This window comes from Oryza glaberrima, chromosome 4 (assembly GCF_000147395.1).
Source record: "Oryza glaberrima chromosome 4, OglaRS2, whole genome shotgun sequence".
In the NCBI taxonomy this organism is placed as follows: Eukaryota; Viridiplantae; Streptophyta; class Magnoliopsida; order Poales; family Poaceae; genus Oryza; species Oryza glaberrima.
The window spans coordinates 29,400,421-29,414,027 of record NC_068329.1 but is presented as its reverse complement, the minus strand read 5'-3'; the positions used below and the strand labels follow the sequence as shown (position 1 = coordinate 29,414,027).

At 43.5% G+C, this 13,607-nt stretch overlaps 1 protein-coding gene across 2 annotated transcripts; it reads left to right on the top strand.

Moving 5' to 3' along the window:
* The first annotated feature begins 4,373 nt into the window (after positions 1-4,373).
* LOC127772288 (golgin candidate 2) lies at positions 4,374-9,373 on the top strand. 2 transcript variants are annotated; one of them, XM_052298315.1, is made up of 10 exons: positions 4,374-4,560; positions 4,655-5,236; positions 5,981-6,091; positions 6,239-6,298; positions 7,082-7,139; positions 7,332-7,387; positions 7,549-7,641; positions 8,008-8,133; positions 8,305-8,432; positions 8,535-8,682. In XM_052298315.1, exons 1-9 carry the CDS (start codon positions 4,507-4,509, stop codon positions 8,422-8,424), a joined length of 1,260 nt encoding a protein of 419 aa, XP_052154275.1. In that variant the 5' UTR covers positions 4,374-4,506; the 3' UTR covers positions 8,425-8,432; positions 8,535-8,682. The 2 variants fall into 2 exon arrangements, with proteins under 2 accessions (XP_052154275.1, XP_052154274.1); XM_052298314.1 differs by having other exon boundaries at positions 4,384-4,560; positions 8,385-8,432; positions 8,535-9,373.
* Positions 9,374-13,607: the final 4,234 nt, after the last annotated feature.

The following is a 13,607-nucleotide window of genomic DNA, read 5'->3' as shown; positions in this document are numbered from 1 at the left end:
AATATAAATTAAAATAAAGATTAGGTGTGGATAGGAATAAATAAAATATTATCGCGACCATATTTGGATCAATTAAATTTAAATACGATGGAATAAGAATTAACCCTAATTAAAAATTCAAATAAATTATATAAAAATAAAATATGAGTAATATTAATCTAGGGTGGATTCATTAGTTAAAATAACACAAATATTGATTAAACTTCCTATATGCAAAAATTAGGAATTGTGGAATCAAATTTATATGGGAAATACACTAAAATCGGGATAAATAGGAAAAGTCACTATTCATTGCCCCCTAGGTGTTCGATCGCGTCCCTAGCCCTAACCCCTCCCCTGCCGCTCGCGCTGCTCGCCCGCGCGCTACTCGCCCGCCGCGCCGCCGTCGCCATCGTCACCGCCGCGTCGCTGTCGGCCTCGAGCTCCGTGCCGCCGCCTCGCGCCTTGAGCCGCCGCACGCCGTCGCCATCGTCGCCTGCCGCCGCGCGCCGTCACCATCACCGCATATCGCCGTCGCCATCCCATCGCCGTTGCCGCGCCGTCGCCGTCGCGTCCCGCCTCGCGCCGCGCGTGCGTCCCATCGCCGCCTCGCACCGCACGCCACCCATGCCGCGCCGTCCCGTCGCCTCGCGCCGCGCGCCCGCCGCCCCGCGCCCCGCGCCGCTGCCACATGCCGTGCTGCCTCGCGCCCCGAGCCGCCCGCCCGTTCCATCGCCGCTCGCCCGTCGTCTCGCCCCGTCGCCGTCGCGCCGCGCTGCCGTCGTGTCGCCGCCCGTCGCGTCCCGCCCCGAGCCGCGCGCCGCCGCTGTCGCCGCCGCCGTCGACGTCCCGTCGCCGCGCGTTCCGTTGCCGCCTCGCGCCCCGCGCCGCCGCGCCGCCGTCGCGTCGCCCCTTCCCTTCTCTTTCTTTCCCCTCCTCTCCCCTATAAAACTCCACCCTCTCCCCATTTTTCCCACTCCATCTCCCCCTTCCTCTCCCTTTTCCCCTTCTCCACACGCCGCCGTTGTCGTGCCGCCGCGCCGCCACCTTCGCAGCCGCCGCGCCGTCGCCCCGGAGCAGCCGCGCCGTGCGTCGCCGCCTTGCGCCGCCGTCGCCGACGCGCCGCCCTCGCGCCGCCGCACCGTCGCCTTCGTGCCGCCGCGCCGTGTGCCGTCGTCGCGCCGCTGTCGCCGCTACCGCCGTCGGTAAGCCGCCGCCTCCTCCCCTTGCTCGGTCGCCGTTGCCGCCCCGGGTAGCAGGGAGTCGAGAGAGAGAGAGGGGCAGGGAGGAGCCGGGAGGAGGAAGAAGAAAAGAAAAGAAGGAAGAGAAAAAGAAAAGAAAAGAAAAGGAAAAGAAAAAAAGGGGGAAAAGAGAAGGAAATAAGTAGGAAAAATTAGGAGAAATTTAGGACACTTAAAAATATTAGAATTTAAGTATAGGATTAACGAAAATATAGTATTTGCAAAATAATGCTATAATCATAGATGTATTTAAAAACTAAACAATTAGGTGAATTATATAGATTATTGTAGATTGTTTTTAATGATCTCTACAAATGATCAATTCGCGGTAGTAATTTAGATATAATTAATTAGATGAATTCTTATAGGCTATTATAAATTATATTTGGGTAATCTCTATAAGAAATCGATTCACGATAGAAATTCGGATTTAATCACTAGGAATTTTAGACGTATATTTAATCATTTAGTCATAGACTAAATTAAATCGTATAATATTATAAGATAATTTTAGGATTCCGTCCGATGTTTAGCTCGCAATAGAAATTTCTAACCAAATATATGAATATAATACTCGGGTAGATTCAATCAAAAACTTATGCTAACCAAATATTTACACCCGCAAAATAGCTTAGGATATATAAATCGAAATTGGGTTTGCCCTAGTCTGCGAATAGTAAAGTTAATATAAAAGAATCGACTTTTGCGTTCGACTTCCATTTGGATTTATTTGGGATTTTTATTTGAATTCTAACCGAATTCAAATCAATTTTCGCACGTAACTATAGAGCCCGAGGGAGCTGCGGATCCAAGTGAAGGCCAAGACCCGCAAGACTTTGAGCAAGGCAAGTCATCACTATTCTTTGAACATGTTGATCCCAATTGCGAAATTATTTTGTTTACAAATAAAATTGCATGCAATGATGAACATCCTACTTGTGATTATGCCATGCCTTGATTATTGTTTACCCCTTATTCCTTCGTAACCATGTTTACGTATGAGTCCCTAGTCAATTATGACAATTGCTTAGAAATGCTATTCTAGAATTATGCATACTCATATTTATCAAATGCTATATGCTTGGGCAATTACCTTTGGGAAGGTAATTGAGATGCGGCATGTGGAGACATGAGCGCCACATTGCCATGATATTGATAACATGATTTGTGAAAGGAAAAAAAAATAAAACTAAACAACTATTTTCGACTGGGGCGGACGGAGGATTTGGGTGGTATCTGGAAAAGGCTAGTACCGTCCCCGGTCAATTAAGGACCGAGCCATGAAGTTAAGCATGAAACGACCCCCGTACAACCGTACTTCTCGAATGGGTATAGACCTAGCGGATTAGATAGCCGAGCGGAGGCAGTATCCCTGCATAGATGGTTCACCCCTGAGTGAGGCAGGTGCGCTACGATGGGACAGCCGTTGAGGTAGGGCCGAGAGGCGTGCCCTACATCGGTGTCGCCATTGGTAGGACTGCCAAGAGTGTGTGAGAGAGAGAACTTAATTTGAACTATAATTTAATATGTGTGTGAGACTTCTCTTTCCCGGGAGCGCCAGAACTCCTCTCACTGCTAGAAACATGGACACCTAGAGTGCATGAGGATTTAAGTTCATGGAGCGGGTACTGCCAATGCGAGGTTATCGAAAAGCTTTGCCGTGACGCGTCTCATGTGTTGGGACGAGGCTCATGTGTTGGGCAGTTGCGGAGTGCGGGTAAAGTGTACATCCACTGCAGTGTGAGTAAACCAAATCTATTCGAATAGCCGTGCTCGCGGTTATTGAGCACCGGGACATGTATTACACTTGGCTAGACTCTAAATTCTTAACTTGTGTGGGATGGGATATTGCATGATGATTTTTATGCTGATGGAGCCACTTCCTGAGAGGTGGGAATGTGGACGTCCTCAGAAAACCATAACGACTCGATGGCGGGAAGCTATCCTTGGGATCACAATGGATGGTGAACAGAACCGTCATTGTTTAATATGAACACTGGTACTAAAATTTGATTAGTCTGTGCTAGGTCTTAGGCTTGCGAAAAGAATTACAAAACTGGCTTTGCGCAAAGGAACCATAGCTATCCTTTGAATACCCCTATCATGTGCATTTCTTGCTGTGGTGGCTTGCTGAGTACGGTTGGTACTCACCCTTGCAAATATAAAATTAATCAGAAGCGGGAGATGAAGCTTCGGAGGATCCCTATGCCTACTACCAGGAGGGAGAAGAAGACGATGGCGCTCAGTAGGTCTTAGTTACGGTCGTTGCCTGTGGCAATGGCATGCCGCTGCCTGAATTCCGCTGCCTCATCTATTTCTGCTTTTGGATGTATTCCGGACCGCTCGGTTCGATGATTTAAGAGAATGCCTGCGGGCTTATGATGTAATAATTAGCACTAGACTCTCGTGTATGTGCTTTTGGTATTTCAGCTATGAACTCGTGTGTACCAGACTACTTGATCCAGGGAAATGGTACTGTTTACACGAATGATTCCTGTTATAGAAACGGGGGTCCACAATATATCATCCCATAATAAGTTATTTGTTGTAAATACTTCCCTCTACTTCGTTTGTATAAATAACCCCGGTGCGCACGGGCTTAACTGAATCAACTTGCCATCGCTGATGTAGAGCTACCATAGGCTAAGCTAGCAAAGTTAAATTGTCAAAGTGCTTGTATTAGATTTATTCTTCATATTTTATTAAACTTCTTTGGATATAGCGAAACTTAGTGTGACAACATTTAAGTTCTTATCATCATTTCTATCTGAGGAATCTCTAAAAAAAATTGTCAAAACTATATTGCAGAAGTATATAATTTTGGTAAAGACCATATTAACAGCTCATAAATTTATGAAAACATGTTGATTCGATTAAACACGTGTGCACTATGATAGTTTTTTAACAGATCTGAGTAGATGGGTGGCCATTTACAACAAATGACATATGAGGTGGAATATAAAGCTTCAAGTGACTTATAGGGATGTTTTTGCAATTTTCCCAAGAATAAGGGCGAACTAAGATAACCGACCAACTTCTGGTGCAAATAAGAAATGTATCTCTAGAGTAGTAAGTACAGTACATCGTTCATCTCAGCCGTCTATCCGACGGCACCAGTGCACATCCAGTGAAAGTCAAGCTTCCCTTGCCGTTGATTAAAAAAAAAAAAAAAGAAGAGCATCTGGTTGCCTTTGGCCGGCGCCGGGCAAGTCACCCGCGGCGGTTGTGCTGCCGGCCGTCGACTCAACCCAACCCGCGACCGCGACTTCCCACGCGCCGCCGCGCCATGGCCGGCTGGATCTCCTCCAAGCTCAAGGCCGCCGAGACCCTCCTCCACCAAGCAAGCCCCCCCCCCCCCGCCCCCCACCTCACCTTCGCTCGCTCCCCCTCAACCCCACTAACCCCTCTTCTTCTTCTTCGCTCGTGTCGCGCAGATCGACCAGCAGGCGGCGGAGTCCCTCGGCAAGTCCCCGTCGGCCTCCGACCTCACCGCGCTGCACGCCTCCTCCTCCTCCTCCGCCGCCGACGCCCTCCTCGACGCCCCGACGCGGAGGCAGCCGCCGGTCGCCCCGCCTCCCTCCCTCGGCCTCCGCCTCGCCGCGAGGCGCCCCAACCTGCCTCCGCCTCCGGCTCCTGCTCCCGCTTCCCCTGCCCCCCGCCGCTCCGCCTCCGCGACTGCGGTTCTCGCTGCCCAGGATCGCGCGGCGGGTGCTGCTGTGGGGGGCGTGGCCGAGGCTAAGGTGGGGGGAGATCGGGAGGAGGAGAAGGGCGGCGGGTCGGAGAGCGGGAGCGGGAGCGATGAGGACGACTCGGATGGGTCGGGCAGCGACGACTCGGAGGACTCGGAGGAGGAGAGGCGGAGGGAGGAGGAGAGGAGGCGGCGGCGGGCGGAGCGGCTCGCGGCAATGGCGGCGCGAGCGATCGCGGAGAGGGAGGAGGCGGTGGCGAAGCTCGAGGGGGAGAAGGCCAGCCTTGAGAAGCTGCTCGCCGAGCGCGAGAAGGAGCAGGCACAGGAGGTGAGTTCGATTCATGGCGATATCATCACGCTTGCTTGTGCAAATTTCAGAGATCTCGTAAACATGATGATATACTCTGGTACTCAATGATCGGAGGTAACAGAGAATGTTCTAATGCATTAGCACAACATTTTCCTCTGAGAGTAATTCGCAGAACGTTTGGGTCAGTAGTGATTCTAGCGGACTTTGCTTTGTAGTCATGCGGGATCAAGTTTGCTTAGGTTGGGTTGGATGGCACAGCGACTTTGTGTGCAGGAAGCCACACCAATCGATCTGACATTTTATCATGAAATATATTGCTTGCTACAGCAACTTTGTGTTGATCTCAGCAATGGCACTGAGCACCCTAGGCATATCCCTTGTTTTTCACCAAAGGCAGCAATGAAATTAGTGCAGTAACTTTAGCATCCCATGCAATCAAGTAGTTGTACCGAGATCATGATTTGCAACTTAAAATTGTAGTTATGCTTGACTTTCTTTTGTTACTTCTATTCCATTCATGTTTTGGTTTTTAGCAGTGTCAATGTGTAAACCATTATTTGTGTTGCTTTCGTTTTACTGCCCAGAGTCATCATCTACTTGGATGATCATTGCACAGCTCATGCTGTTCATCGGTTATTGGTTCATGTTCTGTTCCCTCTTGTGATTCTTGTCATTTGGTGAGACAGAGCTGACTGCTCAATTTTCATGTATCCTGCAAGATTGATTAGCATTGTTTTCAACACTTATTGTGTTTAATTTCAGGCTTCAGAGTTGCAGACTAGCATGATTGAAACTATGGAGGCTGTGGAGATGGAGAAACAGAGACACCACAGCACTAGAATGGAAGCCCTTGCACGGTTGGCTAAGCTTGAGGTACCACGACTCTGCTGCATTACCTTCCCTCTTGTCCTAGATTACTATGAGTAACGCGATACTTAGTATTTTACTTTGTGGTAGACAAATAGCATTTGACCTCAACTGTCAACACTTGAGCAGTGATCTCACCTAATATCTTTGCAGGTTACAAATGCAGAGCTTGCAAAGTCACTTGCGAGGGAACAGTGGAACCTGGATCTTCAAGTATGCAATATGTTCCCTTTCCTGTATGTTTCTCTAGGTCATTTGTTGAACTAGTAGGCATCTTGTTATTATTTATTTTCCAGTTTCTTGCAGTGCCACTTGTTTAGAAGTGTTCTTTCTTAGTTAAGGGGAAGTACGTTAACTGCTGCTACAGTGATACATACAAGCTGCCTTCATATATATACAGTTGTGTGGAGCACCATATTTTGCTATGCTTGGCTGCTTTTCATAATAAATTCAAAGCAGTACAATATTTTGGGGCCAGGACAATAAAGTAATATCTGGGGATTAGTTACAGTTAGCTAATGACTTATACATGCCTTACTGCCAAATGCTTTAAGATTTTTGGATTCTTATTTTAGTCCTTTATGAATACACATGTATACAGTCTTGGTATTGAGTAACAGATTGGGTAGCAGGTATAAGTGCCCAGTCCACTAGTCCAGACCAGCATTGACTTATTATGTGCTTCCCTTATATATTTGGATATTAATGTCCTCCACTCCGTAGTGCCTAGATTGGTGGTTTCTGTAATACTTGAGACATGATTGATACGCTCTGGAATTAGCAGTCGAAATGATCATACTTTACACCTATGAAAACCACAAATGCAATTTGATATTTTTGTTTTGCCTACTATCACTAGAGGTAGGCTACTGCCTAGCCTTGGTAACATTGAGTTGTTTCAGTTGATACTTGACAGTTGCTGCACAAGTTATGAGATGCTATACCAATCATAAAAATGGAATTTAAAAAATCATGGTATTCTTGATATTTAACTAGGTTGATCAGGTGGCACAACTTCGAGAGGAAGTTGATATGAAGACTCTTACTCAAGATAGTAAGTCCATTGTGGTTTTGTTTCTCATTCTTAGGGTAGTTTTGTGTCATGTCGACTCATTTTTTTAGCTCTGTCGAACACTTGGACTAATGTGTGACATTGCATTCTTTTTTAGAGAATCATACCATCAATCCATCATCTAAAGCTTCTTTTTTCAAATATGTGACCTTTTTTTTATCATTATATGAGCAGAATATAAGAGAAAGATAGCAAAGATGCAGAAGACTAGCCCCCCTTTGGTTAATGAAGTAAGCAAATGTGTTGCATTTTGTTTTGTTTGCACTTATTACTGTACAGATTTTTTTCATATAATGTTTGTTAGTTCTTAAGCCCTTCTAATCATATGGTTGACCTAAGAGCAAAGTCTCCTTGTCCCTTCTATTTGTAACTTCATTGAACTTTTGTCTAGATAGAATCGTTGAGAAGGTTCAAGCTGGAAGAAGAAATGATTGATGCAGAGTATGCTCTAACATGTGATAGAATCGTCAACTTGAAAGACAAGGTAGATTCTTCTGACTATAACTTTAATCATTAGCATTATGTTGTGTTTTTTTATGTTACCAGGACTTATCTTTCTTTGTGCTTTTGGTGATAATTGTGCTGTGCCTTAGCATGGTACTTTTCTGGATTCCTTTCATGGAGTCCCAACTAATTCACTTTTATAAGTCCCATGTGATATTGTTTGGACATTTTGGTCAACGATCTTTATGTTATTTCATTACTGCACATATGATGCATTAGATCATTTGAAAAGGGTTGGGGAATAAATAATAAACTGGATGTAAGGGCATTCTTGTCTACCTTTTCTAGATGCACTATTTGTGCATGGGTTGAGTGCACCACCTGACCACTTTTTATTTGTTTATAGGCAAGGAAGATTAAAGAAAACATTGAGCTGACAAAAAGAAGAATGGTGCATCCTACAGAAGTGGAAATTGAACTCAAGAAGAGACTTGATCAACTCACTGATCGTTTAATTCAGAAACAGATGCAGGTTAGTTGCTTGGATGTTCCCACTTGTTATGTCACATCTGGCGTTAAATTTCTGATTAGCAATAGATAATATTTATGTTCTTACAGCATGTCCCATTGAAAGTGAACCAAAGAATCCTCAAACATGAAAGCGGCTACCATCTGACAGCAAAATGTTGTTATCTGCTTGTAGAAACCAGTGTTTCTGTCTCTTCTCTACAATGTGCTGCATTCTTGTGAAACGATGATGAGACCTAAACGGTTTTCTTTCAGGTTGAGTCCCTCTCTTCAGAGAAAGCAGCCTTGTTACTGAGAATAGAGGTCTGTATCTGCAAACCGCTGTCTTTGCTTCAATACAAGAAATGTATTGGTATATTCCTATCAATTTTCCCGGTTAAATGTATTGTTCATTATCATCTGCAGGCAGTTTCAAGATCGCTTGACAATAACGGATCATCATCGTTGGCTTCTTCGAGCTCCTCGTCAAAGATAGATATCGAAGCTGGTACATGGCAAGAATCACACTCGCCAAGGTTGCGTGACAGGATACGGAATGGACAGCGGCAACTGGGATCGGCAATCCGACAGCTCGATTCCATCTTCTCCGCTGGCCATATCTTCTTGAGGCGGAATCCTAAGGCGCTAGTTTGGGCCATGGTGTACCTGGTGTGCCTCCACATATGGGTCCTGTACATACTAACGTCACATCCGACAATATCAGAAGCTCGCCCTGGTGCTACATTTTCGTTGGAGTCATTAAACAAGACTGGTATTTAACCCTTTCTCGTTCTTCGCCTTTTCCTCTTCCCCCCCTTGATGTGCATTACAATGATACGTGAGTCTATTCTTTGTGTAAACGAGGGAGTTTTGCTTCCTATAGAAATGGGATAACTGGTTGTACAGTCTGGTAATATGATTTTGGACAGTTAATTGAGCCAACCTGTTTTAACATCAATTCAGTTTGAAGGGGTCTGAATGCTCGGCAGAAAACCACAACAGTCCATTTTTCCTTCGTTTGTTAACTCATTACTGTGTAACCTGCTATTCTTACTTCTTGTACCTCTATATATGTAATACAAAAAAGGTAGTTTCATATTTGCAAATGGCATGAACTGAGAAAACGTCTGAATATACGACTTAGGACCTGTTCAGATTGTAGCCAAAATAAACCTTACCAAATTTTGGCAAGATGGTAATATTGTCAAATTTTTAGCAGGATTTCTTATATATTTACCAAATTTGATAACAAACTAAACATAGATATATTTTTTTTGCAACTTTACTAAAAAAATTTTATGGTTGAAAATGGTATCAAAGTAAACAGACCAAGAAAGGAATACTACTGCGTCAGTAGAAATTGAGCTGATGGAACAGCAATGGTCGGGTTACTACAATCTGATTTTCTTTACTAGACGCCACACATTCTCTGCCACGAATTTCAAAAGAGGTAGGAAGAGAAAAAAAAAAGTGGGGACACACCACAGCCACGGATGCAAACGAAATGGAATTTGAAAAGAAGCAGGTAAATCACGAAGAGAGATGTGGCGGCACACCACAGCCACGGATGCAAAACAGAATAGAATTTGAAAAGAAACAGATGACTAGATTACGAAGAGAAATGTGGCGGCATACCACAGCCACGGACGCAAAACGAGATGGTAGCCAGGAGAAGCAAAAGCGGCGAGCCGGCCGGGGAGAGCTTGGGTTGAGTTGAGCCAATCTGCCGCCCTATCTTCAACCTTGGCGTCTCTCCGGTGTCTCTACTCTCCTTCCTTTACCTCCAAAAAGCGACGTCGACATGGCACACAAAATGGTTGGCACCCTCACTTCTCCAGGAGATCGAGAAGAAGACCAAATCGTGTACTGGGGCTGATCGATCCGCCCGGTGCACTCGCACACAGTACACCTGACGTGATAGCTGCACGATTCCTGTGGACCACCCACTGCTTCCCCACCGCTCGCTTTGAGCAGAATTCTGCTTGTTTGAACTTTGGCTGCTAATAAGTCATTTACAATTGTTGAGCTATGACTGCTAATAAGTTATAAAAAAAGACTAATCAAAATATTCTTTTTGGTAAAATTTTCATACCTATTAAAAAGCCAAGGTAAGGAAAATAGGCTATGTTGAAAAAAAAGGGCCGCTTAAGAATGTTTCAAAATTTAAATTTTGGTTGTAGCTAATAAGCCAATAAGAAGTCGATGGGAGTACAACAAATTTGAGGGTTTTTTTTTTTTGTCACTTTCACCACTCAACTTCAACTTTAGTCTTTAGAACCATATATACTAGCAGTTTAAAAGTCTTATTGCTTTGATAATGTGTCTTTAGATTGTAAGTTGCATCAGAAAAGCTGAAACAAGTAGGTCACTAAGTAGAATCATTGCACAATCTTTTCTTTTTTTTCTTTAACGAAAAGGGCGGGAGCTCTGCCGATCTCATCTCATCTCTTCTCATCAGTAGACTCTGGAGTTCCAGCACTATCTTTCCCGAGTAATTTGTGAATGATTATTCCAAACACCAAATGAATGAGATGGATTATGTGATCTATCACAAGTTCAGAAAGTGGTTGACTATACTTAGTTGCCCACTTTATCCCAATAACAATGATGTACAAATTTAGAGTGCTACCAACACGTCTTCACTGCACCCCACAACCCAAAGAATAAAGATATCTTCAACAGATGACTACTTCTAGCTCCTCCGAAAACGAAATGCATTAACACAAGCCCTGCAATTATTTGAGGCAGATCGAATCTGTTCATCTTGCTCTTGCAATCAGGGGCGGATTTTTGTCCCTTAAGGCCTTGTTCGGTTAATCTCTGTAAGAGAGGGATTCGAGGGGATTTATTCCACACCCATTGTGGTGTGGAATTATTCCTCCTCAATCCCCTCCAATCCTCTCCAAACCGAACAAGGCATAAGGAACGTTCTTTTAATTTTCATATGGCTAAAAAAACCATAAAAACATATATACTCCCTCCATTTCAATTTATAAGATGTTTTTATTTTGGTCAAAGTCAAACTGTTTCAAGTTTGACTAAGTTTATAGATAAATGTAATAATATTTATAATACTAAATTGGTTTCATCAAATCAATAATTGAATATATTTTCATAATAAATTTTTCTTGTGTTGAAATTTGAAAATGTTACTACTTTTTTCTACAAAATTGGTAAAATTTGAAGCAGTTTGACTTTGATTAAAGTCAAAACGTCTTATAACTAAAACGGAGGGAGTACATTTTTTTTATAAGGTAGAGCAGACATACCACTTCACAAATAACTAATTCGGCCCATATAAATAGCAACCAAAAAAAAATTTAAATGTGAATAGCACGTACAATTTGCAATCAAATTTGTTGTTTTTCTATTTATAGATCAAATTTAAACTTGTATATTTTTTTTAAAAAGGAGGGGATGCACAGACTTTCCACTTGCAATCGACTGACTGCTCCTCGACGGCCATGCATCTCCCAGAGCTGAAGCTCTTTACGAAAAAAGAACACCTCCGAGTCTCTCTCCCTGGGATAGATGAAGAGATTGAAGCATGATCTCTCTCGAGTTTATCTCATATTTTTGCCGTCTTGTTAGGATCAAAGATGCGATGGGACGCAGCCACACACAAGAAATCGCGATCGATCGGAGGCAGCCACTGCTCCGGCAGTCATGTCCCCGGAGCCGACCGCCCCACCCACGAAAAATATTCCGGGGAGCCCACGCACACACACATTGCTGTATTGCTCGCTTTGCATAAAGCTCGCCATGGATGTATATTCCCCAATATTCTTGTGCTCGCTTTTTTCTCCTTTGTTCGAATCCATCCATGTTGGATACTTGGATAGGATTACACCTTAATTCAGGTCCACAGATTACAGCGATCTGTGCACATTCTGCACCAATGGCAGCCTAACACATCTGAGATTCTTAGATGCGTTCTGTAGAAATTTGCTACTACTCCTACTTGCTAGTAGTGAAAATGAACTCGGTGTACAATGTTATTCTGCATCTTTTCTTTGAATGTTTTTTTCCTTCCTTCAATCTGGTTCTGCTTAGCGCTTTCCTGTTGCGACTGCTTTACCTGCATATCTTATTATTTTGGTTGTAATTTTCACTGAATTTATCCACAGCCACGTACTCATATTGCTTGTGTTTTCTAACCCTGATTGGATTCGTAAAGTTTTCAGAACTCTGAACTAACATTGGCCGAACTTATGGAGCCAGTTTGGCCTAACTGATTTCGTTGACACAAAATTTTGGATTTGCCTGTTTTGGTCACAGACTAGACTAGACAAGCACCTGAATCAGCCCATGGGCTCAACTACATGGAATCGATGATTGCTTTTCAGTTTTCACTACTTGGAAGGGTGGTGATCATTCTCTTAACTGAAAAAAAATCAGAGAGAATCAAAACCTCTCCTCCTGTCTCAATGCAGCGAAGACCAAGTAACTGAACTCCAGATACTTGCACAGGATGACAGAAACAACACAATCAGAAAGAAAGAAATGATAATGGAACTAATGGAAGTAATCCTATTCCACTAGAAGTGCCAATGTACAGTCTTCATCAAGTCGCTCAAAAAAATCTTAAGCCACTGAACTGAATGCAAATGTTTTTTTTTGGTCTAGTTATAACTGTCAGCTTAATTAGTACAAGTTACTAGAAAGATAGAGAGATCAGAGATGGACTATGCATGATTGGAACTTGTCATATACGTGACATATACCGGGTAGGAATTAAGCTCGCCGTTGTTGCAAGGCTCCATATCTCCAGCTTTAATTCTCTGACGTCGCCACTCATGTTCGACGACCCCAGTCGCACCAAGTTTGACAATGCAAAATGCAATGCTAAATGCTAAGACCACTTTACAGCTTTTCTTAGCTCATACATGCGTCACTGCTTTTGTCTTGGACTCTCTCTTCATCTAGATAATCACCTTTTCTTTCAAAAAATGGGTGCATTTTTTTTTCAGGAAAATATGTGTAGGAGATAATCACATTTCCAATCCTTGTCTCAACTCTCATCCTCTTTTCCTTTTTCCAAAGGTAAAAAACACATTCATCTTTCCCCCGTTCTTGTCAAAGAGAGATGATTCAAATCGTAGCTAATTTCAGTTTGCCTCAATCTCAAGCTGATCAGGCATATTCTCTAAAATGTACCAATGTACCATTCCTACATGGTTGCCTCTATACTTTCTTTCTTTGACTTGTGGCACACACCTCTATACAACATACGTTAGGGGTACTATGTATGCATGGCAAGTGAGAAAATTTCCCAATTAATGGCATTGTTGGCTACTTATTAAATATCATAGCTGGGATGCATGACTAAATAGGTCCATGTTGTGTATAAGAGACTCCAGGTTAGGCCGCTTGGATGATGCAATTTCCCCCCTGTTATTTAAGCAAGCATTATATCGCTTTAATGCACCATTGACTTAAAAATGCAAAGGAGACAATTCTTTTTTTTTAGTACTTGCCATAGTGAATTTTAGAGTGGCC